Here is an 11527-nt window from a genome sequence, read left to right as displayed (position 1 = left end):
GCAATTTCTTACATTTTGTTGAGTGATGTGTGTGTGTGTGTGTGTGTGTGTGGTGTGTGTGTGTGTATAGTCCATAATTGGTGAAAGAAACAGATGCATTGATTTGTAACTTAGTTTTCACTAAGTGTGCCAAGGGTGTAACTTAGTTTTCGCTGAGCGTGGCAAGGGTGTAACTTAGTTTTCACTGAGCGTGCCAAGGGTGTAACTTAGTTTTCACTGAGGGTGTAACTTAGTTTTCACTGAGGGTGTAACTTAGTTTTTGCTGAGCATGCCCAGGATGTAACTTAGTTTTCACTGAGGCTGTGACTTAGTTTTCACTGAGCATGCCAAGGGTGTAACTTAGTTTTCACTGAGGGTGTAACTTAGTTTTCACTTGAGCGTGCCAAGTGTGTAACTTCATTCAGCAACAGAACAACGCAAGTTGTTAACATTCACCAACAGTACAACACAAGTTGTCGACATTCACCAACAGTACAACACAAGTAGTCAACATACAACAACAGTACAACACAAGTTGTCGACATTCACCAACAGTACAACACAAGTAGTCAACATACAACAACAGTACAACACAAGTTGTCGACATTCAACAACAGTTCAACACAAGTTGTCAACATTCACCAACAGTACAACACAAGTTGTCAACATTCAACAACAGTACAACACAAGTTGTCGACATTCAACAACAGTGCACACATGTTGTTGACATTCAACAACAGTACAACACAAGTTGGCATCATTCCACAACAGTACAACACAAGTAGTCAACATTCAACAACAGTACAACACAAGTTGTCAACATTCAACAACAGTGTACATATGTTGTCGACATTCAACAACAGTACAACACAAGTTTTCAACATTCAACAACAGTGCAACACTAAGTTGTCGACATTCAACAACAGTACAACACATGTTGTCAACATTCAACAACAGTACAACACAAGTTGTCGACATTCAACACCAGTACAACACATGTTGTCAGCATTCAACAACAGTACAACACATGTTGTCGTCATTCAACAACAGTACAACACATGTTGTCAACATTCAATAACAGTACAACACAAGTTGTCGACATTCAACAACAGTACAACACATGTTGTCAACATTCAACAACAGTTCAACACAAGTAGTCAACATTCAACAACAGTACAACACAAGTTGTCGACATTCAACAACAGTACAACACAAGTGTCAACATTCAACAACAGTACAACACGGGTTGTCAACATTCAGCAACAGTACAACACGGGTTGTCAACATTCAACAACAGTGCAACACAAGTTGTCAACATTCAACAACAGTACAACACAAGTTGTCAACATTCAACAACAGTGCACACATGTTGTTAACATTCAGCACCACTACAACTGGGTGTCAACATTCAGCAACAGTACAACACAAGTTGTCAACATTTAACAATAGTACAACACATGTTGTCGACATTCAACAACAGTACAACGCAAGTTGTCCACATTCAACAACAGTGCACACATGTTGTCAACATTCAGCAACAGTACAACACGGGTTGTCAACATACAACAACAGTGCAACACAAGTTGTCAACATTCAACAACAGTGCACACATGTTGTCAACATTCAGCAACAGTACAACACATGTTAGCAGCATTCAGCAACAGTACAACACGAGTTGTCAACATTCACCAGCAGTACAACAAATTTTGTCAACCTTCAACAACAGTACAACACGAGTTGTCAACATTCAACAACAGTGCACACATGTTGTCAACATTCAGCAACAGTACAACACATGTTGGCACCATTCAGCAACAGTACAACACGAGTACAACATTTTGTCAAGATTCAGCAACAGTACAACACATGTTGTTAACATTCCACAACAGTGCAACACGAGTAGTCAACATTCAACAACAGTACAACACATGTTGTCAACATTCAACAACAGAACCACACAAGTTGTCAACATCATTCAAAAGTGCAACACGAGTTGTCAACATTCAACAACCAACAGTGCAACACAAGTTGTTAACATTCAACAACAGTGCAACACAAGTAGTCAACATTTAACAACAATTCAACACAAGTTGTCAACATTCAACAACCAACAGTGCAACACATGTTGTCAACATTCAACAACAGAACCACACAAGTTGTCAACATCATACAACAGTGCAACACGAGTTGTCAACATTCAACAACCAACAGTGCAACACAAGTTGTCAACATCCAACAACAGTGCAAAACAAGTAGTCAACATTTAACAACAATTCAACACAAGTTGTCAACATTCAACAACAGTACAACACAAGTTGTCAACATTCAACAAAAGTGTAGCACAAGTTGTCAACATTCAACAACAGTGCAACATAAGTTGTCAACATCCAACAACAGTGCACACAAGTAGTCAACATTCAACAACAGAACAACACAAGTTGTCAACATTCAAAAACAGTGCAACACAAGTAGTCAACATTCAACAACAGTGTGACAAAAGTTGTCAACATTCGACAACAATTCAACACAAGTTGTCAACATTCAACAACAGTACAACACAAGTTGTCAACATTCAACAAAAGTGTAACACAAGTTGTCAACATTCAACAACAGTGCAACAAAAGTTGTCAACATTCAACAACAGTGTGACACAAGTAGTCAACATTCAACAACAGTGCAACACAAGTTGTCAACAATCAACAACAGCACCACACAAGTTGTCAACATTCAGCAACAGTACAACACAAGTTGTCAACATTCAACAACAGCGCAACACGAGTTGCCAGCATTCACCAACAGTACAACACAAGTTGTCAACTTTCAACAACAGTGCAACACAAGTTGTCAACATTCAACAACAGCGCAACACGAGTTGCCAGCATTCAACAACAGCGCGACACAAGTTGTCAACATTCACCAACAGTTCAACACAAGTTGTCAACATTCAACAAAAGAGTCAACATTCAACAGCAGTGCAACACAAGTAGTCAACATTCAACAACAGTGCAACACAAGTAGTCAACATTGAACAAAAATGCAACACAAGTTGTCAACATTCAACAACAGTGCAACACAAGTATTCAACAAAAGTGTAACACAAGTTGTCAACATCCAAAAACAGTGTGACACAAGTAGTCAATATTGAACAACAGTGCAACACGAGTAGTCAACATTCAACAACAGTGCAACACGAGTAGTCAACATTCAACAACAGTGCAACACAAGTTGTCAACATTCAACAACAGTGCAATACGAGTAGTCAACATTCAACAACAGTACAACACTAGTAGTCAACATTCACCAACAGTGCAACACGAGTAGTCAACATTCAACAATAGTGCAACACGAGTAGTCAACATTCAACAACAGTGTAACACAAGTTGTCAACATTCAACAACAGTGCAACACAAGTTGTCAACATTCAACAAAAGTGTAACACAAGAAGTCAACATTCAACAAAAGTGCAACACAAGTTGTCAACATTCAACAACAGTGCAACACAAGTAGTCAATATTCAACAACACTGCAACACAAGTTGTCAACATTTAACAAAAGTGTAACACAAGTAGTCAACATTCAACAAAAGTGTTACACAAGTTGTCAACATTCAACAACAGTGCAACACAAGTAGTCATCATTCAACAACAGTGCAACAAAAGTTGTCAACATTCAACAAAAGTGTTACACAATTAGTCAACATTTAACAAAAATGCAACACATGTTGTCAACATTCAACAACAGTGCAACACAAGTTGTCAACATTAAACAAAAGTGTAACACAAGTAGTCAACATTTAACAAAAATGCAACACATATTGTCAACATTCAACAACAGTGCAACACAAGTAGTCAACATTCAACAAAAGTGTAACACAAGTTGTCAACATTCAACAACAGTTTGACACAAGTAGTCAACATTCAACACCAGTGCAACACGAGTAGTCAACATTCAACAACAGTGCAACACAAGTAGTCGGCATTCAACAACAGTGCAACACAAGTTGTCAACATTCAACAACAATTCAACACAACTTGTCAACATTAAACAACAGTGCAACACAAGAAGTCAGCATTCAACAACAGTACAACACAAGTTGTCAACATTCAACAACAGTGCAACACACGTTTTCAATTTCCAACAACAGTGCAACACAAATTGTCAACATCCAACAACAGTGCCACACAAGTTGTCAGCATCCAACAACAGTGCAACACAAGTTGTCAACATCCAACAACAGTGTGACACAAGTAGTCAACATTCAACAACAGTGCAACACAAGTAGTCAACATTCAACAACAGAACAACACAAGTAGTCAACATTTAACAACAGTGCAACACAAATAGTCAACATTCAACAACAGTGCAACACAAGTTGTCAACATTAAACAACAGTGCAACACAAGAAGTCAGCATTCAACAACAGTACAACACAAGTTATCAACATTCAACAACAGTGCATCACACGTTGTCAACATCCAACAACAGTGCAACCCAAGTTGTCAAAATCCAACAACAGTGCCACACAAGTTGTCAACATCCAACAACAGTGCAACACAAGTTGTCAACATTCAACAACAGTGCAACAAAAGTTGTCAACATCCAACAACAGTGCAACACAAGTTGTCAACATCCAACAACAGTGCAACACAAGTTGTCAACATCCAACAACAGTGCAATACAAGTTGTCAACATCCAACAACAGTGCAACACGAGTTGTCAACATTCAACAACCAACAGTGCAACACAAGTTGTAAACATCCAACAACAGTACGACACAAGTTATCAACATTCAACAACAGTGCAACACAAGTTGTCAACATTCAACATCAATTCAACACAAGTTGTCAACATTCAACAACAGTTCAACACAAGTTGTCAACATTCAACAAAAGTGTAACACAAGTTGTCAACATTCAACAACACTACAACACAAGTTGTCAACATCCAACAACAGTGCAACACAAGTAGTCAACATTCAAGAACAGTACAACACAAGTTGTCAACATTTAACAACAGTGCAACACAAGTAGTCAACATTCAACAACGAACAGTGCAACACATGTTGTCAACATTCAACAACAGTGCAACACAAGTAGTCAACATTCAACAACAGTACAACACAAGTTATCAACATTAAACAACAGTGCAACACAAGTAGTCATTATTAAACAACAGTGCAACACAAATAGTCAACATTCACCAACAGTACAACACAAGTTGTCAACATTCAACAACAGTGCAACACAAGTTGTCAACATTCACAACAGTGCAGTACGATTTGTCAACATTCAACAACAGTACAAAACAAGTAGTCAACATCCACCAATAGTGCAACACAAGTAAACATCCACCAACAGTGCAGTACGATTTGTCAACATTCAACAACAGTGCAACACAAGTTGTCAACCTCCACCAACAGTGCAGTACGATTTGTCAACATTCAACAACAGTACAACACAAGTAGTCAACATCCACCAACAGTACAACACAAGTAGTCAACATCCACCAACAGTACAACACAAGTAGTCAACATACACCAACAGTGCAACACAAGTTGTCAACATCCAACAACAGTGCAGTACGATTTGTCAACATTCGACAACAATGCAACACAAGTTGGCATCATTCAACAAATTCGCAAAAGAAGCAAGACCTATAATTCGTTAATGTGCTTATCAGTGTTGTGAAACCCAATTTTAACATGTACTTAGATGAAATTTAAGCTCATATTAGTATTCAATTCAAAATAAACGCTTGAGGTACTTTACACCGCGCTTATAATTTTGAAACGGGCTATATTCAATAGATTCCCATATTCAGTGCACCTATTGAAAAGGTAGACGTATCAAATTCTACACCATTATCTGAAATTACGAAGTGTGTATATGTATGCTTCTTTAAACATGAAACGTTCAATATTTGTTGAATAAGAACATTTATTTGAAGGTTCTCCATTTGACTAAAAAATAAATTAGTTCAAACAGGAAGAAAGGAATACATTTTATATAGTATTTTAACATTATTTAAACAGTTCGATAAGAAGATTAAATGAAGGAAGTGTTGTGATAACTACAGATTTAACGGAGTTGAAAAAAAGAATCAATTTATTATCCACGGAGCACCATGTTTTGAGACTGGAACTACTTGTTACTGCTGAAGATGGACCAGCGGTTGATTTTGGCCATTTTCTATTTCCTCTCCTGCATAGCGGTCGTGGGTAAGCATGTTTATTTATATAATCTCACATTATGTGATTATTAATTAAGAGATACATTAAGTAGCCATTAGGTTTAGCATGTATACATCAAGAAAACAAATGCTAGTTTGTTGATTTAACAATTGTTTTCGGCACATATAAAATCATCATCGAATGACCACGACTGGTCATTCCACTTCTCTACATACAAAATGAAGAGTAACAGAACGGAATGGTTCAGCCGTGGAATGCCGAGTAACGAAATGGTTCAGCCGTGGAATGTCGAGTGACGGAATGGGTCAGCCATGGAATGTCGAGTAACGAAATGGTTCAGCCATGGAATGTCGAGTAACGAAATGGTTCAGCCGTGGAATTTCGAGTAACGAAATGGTTCAGCCGTGGAATGTCGAGTAACGGAATGGGTCAGCCATGGAATGTCGAGTAACGAAATGGTTCAGCCGTGGAATGTCGAGTAACGGAATGGGTCAGCCGTGGGTTGAGTAACGGAATGGGTCAGCGCTTGCATGAAGAGTATGCGAATTGGTCAGACGTGGGATGTCGAGTAACGGAATGGGTCAGCCGTGGGTTGTGTAACTGAATGGGTTAGTCGTGGGATGTAGAGTATGAGAATTGGTCAGACGTGGGATGTACAGTAAATGAAATGGTCCGTCGTAAGAATCCGACGATTACCATATATACGTTAACCGTAAGAGATCCTTACTTCAGAGAGTAGATATCTGAAACGCTCTAATGACACTTCGATTCTGCTGTTTTTTAGCAAAATAAATAGCTTGAATCGATAATAGAAGTATTCTATTAGAAACGCCCATTGCCTATGTGTCCCTTCCTTTACCAGCGTAGTCATTGTCGAGCCATGTTGTCGTCGACTTAATCACGCATACACCTTTTATCTTGGCCATAATTTACAAAACATGATATTCCTATGCAAGTTGGTACATATGTTGTCAGACAATGTGCAATATGTAACAATGCCCCAAACTGGTTTTAGTATCTATCGGTTTAAACCACTACTCGACTTGAAAAAAAAGCATCATACTAGCGTTGACATTGAATCGCGGGGCGCTAAAATTATGAAAGTATTTCAGGTTCAATCCTGTGCTATCAATGCGTAGATTCTACAGGGGACAGAGCCCAGGCTAAATGTCAGTTCGCCATCAGGTCGCTCGCCAAACAGAGATCCAGTCATGAGAACACCAATAAAACACTTTCGGTACGAATGTCAATATATATTTAAGCTCGTCTATGTGTCCTTGAATTGTAAATTACATGTTATCTAGAGTACCTGTTTATGTTGTGTAAATTGGAGGCAGGGTGTATGGGGGAGGAGCGAGGTACATGTAGTACCATAACCTTTGTGTCGTCGCCAACGTGTCGATGCATAAGCTTATCATGTGACCGTAACAATCCCATACCTACTCGAAGCACATTTTCAGTTCCGACGGTGCTACCGTTTAATTGAAATGTTTGGCTTCCGGTGATGGAGATGTGCGTGCATTCATTTTGTACCCCTCGGCCATTTTCCTATGAAAAACAGCCTCGGATGTATATGGACAGTTTACAATGTCAGAAAACTTTAAGACAAACTTCAATCAATTATTACTTTTTAAATTTTACGAACTACTTCTACTGATATACCGCATACATCCGATTGATTTCGCTGGAAAAAGACCGAGGGGTTCCGCATGGCGTGCATTTGACAAAATGGAAAGTAGGTGTTCCTACAATAGGGAAAAAGCCAGTATTAGTTAGAATAGCATATACGTCCAGGATCGAGCACACATCTTCAGCACCGTTTATGATTTATCGCCGAGAACCTATTAGGAGTGAAGGATAACTGGTGGTTTGCTGTATACCAAGAAATTGACTGCATGACTCTGAATCATTAATTACATGTTTAATGATTGAGTTCTCGTACTTTTCATCATTGCCTGGCCACTCTGTGTGCATGCTTCGTGCAGGGAGATTTGCCTTTTTTATCATTTTAAATATATTCAATCAGTTTTTAAGTATATACAACGAGGTCGACAAGGTGGCAATATATGGTAACATGTATGAACATGATAAAACACCCATAACACTAAACTTCCATCATGTCAAAATGCACGAACACTTTCATCACCGGAAGATGTCCACCTCAATTTAACGGTAGCACGCCCGGCGCCTAGTCATTCTCCAAATTGCATCCACTCACCGACCTAGAAAAAGGACGAGATGTTGGGCTCTTGTTTGTCATTCCTTTCTTACGTAATTGTTATAAAAATACCCGTGACTGCGCATAGGCATTATTTCAGTTTGTCGACACAATTGTTTAAAGTGACTCGCTCATGTTTTTGGACCAAAAATTTGTTTTCCCGTTAATGCATCTGAAAACGCTTATTTTATCATTATTTTACTCGATTATATCGAAATTGCAGTAACATACAGTTATAGTATAAAAAAGTATTTTACTTTAACAAAAGAAGCGGATATGTTGACCTGTTAAGGATACATTGGTAACATCACTTTATAATGTCAATCAACCATTCACGCAACACCACAGCCGTTATTAATTTTCAATCGCGTTATAAACGCTAATGAAAATTGTGGTCTTCAAAGACGATAGTTGAGCAAATATCAACATTTGCTGAAGCGTTCCAGCTTTTAGTATTTTTGTTTAAACACTCCTTATGATTTGCCACGTTTTATTTCGTAATTATAAAAGTGCATTTTACGAACCATGAGCGAGTCACTCAAAGTTTAAGCGAAACGAATAGGTTTCAGTGTAAAATTATAGCAAACTGACTGAATACACTTGTAATACTCAGGTTTCGTTAGTATTAACTTATCAGAATGTGTAATAACCTGTGACTAACATGAATATCATTTGTTTGCATGGTTTACGCATTCTATCTAGAGCATGAAGGTTACTATATATGTGCCGCACTGTCTGTAATCATTTAAGAAATATTACACACCACTGAGGGTCATATGCCATTATAAGGACCGGCCAGTCAGCCACCGAACGTGTATATAACGCCTCGGTCCATTCACCTTTGGGGCTGAATGACCGGTCCTTATAATGCCATATGGCCCGAAGTGGGTCCGTATATCATTGTATTTTGATGAGAATCCAGTTTAATGACGTCAGCGGTTCACATTATAGTTTTGGCCGGTCCGGACCTCGCCAAACATAAAATATGGACCGCTGACGTCATACAAATGGTAAGTGCGGCTTGCTATTTTCACAACGGCGAAAACTTGTCGAAAGTAAACAGTATTAGCTTTGTTCAATAAAACTCATTTAAATCGCTTTAAAAATATTGAATGGTAATGAAAAAATGTTCGGTATAATATATATGTATATAGTACATTGGGCCTGTTCAGAAGATTGTCACGCCATCACGAAGTCTAGTTAACTTAATACAGGCGCGTAGCTTCCTGTACGCAAATACGCAGTTGCGTAATAATTTTTTTTGCCATACCAAAAAACCCGAATTTGAAATAAAAACCGAAGAAGTTGGAAGGTAGGGGTGAAGGGGCTAATATGTTGTCTGTCATCGATCTGCGTAATCTTAAATTCTCCCTGGCTACGCGCCTGTATTATTTACATATATTTTTCAGAAACTTGTCAATCTGAAGAACTGTAGCAACTACAAGGATCCTAAGACAGGAAAAGAAATATTACCTTACTGCAAAATAGAAGTGATATCTTCATACGGTAAGGCCACTTGCTTGAACACAAACTGTATAGGCTTAATTAAAGATAATTCACCTTTTCTTTTTGAATAAGTATACACATCCATGCACTTAATATCCGGTAGTCATTTCATTTAAAACAGAAATGTTCAGGAAGGGTAAGATGTTCATGTTCTGAATCAATCGTAACAACTCGGCCATCTCTGGCAAGCTTCGAGATAGACAATTCTGTTGGATACTGACCAAGGTGTTCCGATTGGTCCTGAATTTAAAAAACAACAACAACAAAAAACAACAACAAAAAAACATTATATTGTACACAATAACTCTGTTTATTTTGAAATGTAATGATTTTCAATTCCATTAAATTCGTTCTTTTTTGCCATAAGTGATTATGTGTATGGAAAAATAGTTCCATTTCTCTTTGAAGGTGAAGTGAATGGATACATCCGAGATTGCAGCAACGGTTCGGACTTTTCCGCCGATTTCCGTAACGCCACCCACTTGAGCGTGGAGAGGGGTTTTCTCAAACTTGACAATCAAACTGGATGTGGATACAGCCCCACTCATTTCGCTAATCTGTGCGTCTCCGTGTGTAATACAAACTTCTGTAACGGCCCCTTTTCAGATGGGGGTCGTTTACGTCACATGACAGTGCTAGAGATGATTGGTTTATGTTTAGTCCTGAAAACCTTTCAAAAGTTGTTGCAGTTCTAAGTGTTTGGCTATAATTAAACATTCGACTTAATGTGATAAAAAACATTGTTGTGGATATGTATAAACAGATTCTATAAAAAGGTTATCATTGTTGAAGAACTCCAGTATACTTCAGTAGAGAAAATATTATTTAAATACATTTTATGAATGATTGTTATAGTAATTCAATATCAATGGAGTCAAGTTTAAATGTTTTGTGAAACAGAAACGATGTCCATATTGTGAACATTTTAAAATACATGCGTGTAAATGTATATACAGTCGAAACTCGCTATGTCGAAGTCGTTTGGACTTCGGGGATTTTGTCGAAATAACGAAAATTCGATATAACCGAAATACAACAAAAGTCTTACTTAACCAAACCCAAGCACGTTCGTTAAAAATCTTTGAAATAACCAGAACTTCGAGAAAACAGAGTTCGACAAAGCGAGTTTCGACTGTATGCGTATATTTTTGGTTATTTGTGCATTCACTATTTTCAGAGTGTTGTAACACTGTACTAATGACCTCTAGGGTTTTCGCTACTTAATACTTCATCAGAACACTTGTATCAGCAAGAATATTGACGTAATTAAACTAATGCAAACGCTGTGTATGTATACTTTTGAGTTAGGCAGTTGTGCTTCTCTGAATCATGCGTCGTCTAAAGGGCAAATTCTCAAATTCGGAAGTGACAGTTCAGTGTTACATGTGTTTTGTCCCTTCTCATGCTAATGAATAGACGCATGGATATTCCATCTCAGACCATTAGCTACTTTCGACATAGATTTTGAAGCTAAATTATTTGTTAAAAAGCGTGCTTAACGTGCTGAGTCTACTTGAACTACTTCTTTAACTCGAATATTCGAAGAAAAGGGAGGGCTATACTAATCGCCCCGGCGCCGGCGTCCTCGTCCGGTTAAAGCTTAAAGGCAAGTTACTTATAACACCAATACCTTT

The 11527-nt window shown here is 38.1% G+C and overlaps 1 protein-coding gene across 1 annotated transcript; it reads left to right on the top strand.

Annotated features, from left to right (window-relative positions):
- The first annotated feature begins 5851 nt into the window (after positions 1-5851).
- Positions 5852-11179, top strand: LOC128245320 (uncharacterized). The gene is made up of 4 exons (XM_052963446.1): positions 5852-6196; positions 7282-7406; positions 9797-9893; positions 10302-11179. The coding sequence occupies exons 1-4, from the start codon at positions 6139-6141 to the stop codon at positions 10586-10588; spliced, it is 567 nt and encodes a 188-aa protein (XP_052819406.1). The 5' UTR covers positions 5852-6138; the 3' UTR covers positions 10589-11179.
- The last annotated feature ends 348 nt before the right edge of the window (positions 11180-11527 follow it).

This window comes from Mya arenaria, chromosome 9 (assembly GCF_026914265.1).
Source record: "Mya arenaria isolate MELC-2E11 chromosome 9, ASM2691426v1".
Taxonomy (NCBI): domain Eukaryota; kingdom Metazoa; phylum Mollusca; class Bivalvia; order Myida; family Myidae; genus Mya; species Mya arenaria.
This window is presented reverse-complemented; position numbering and strand designations above follow the sequence as displayed.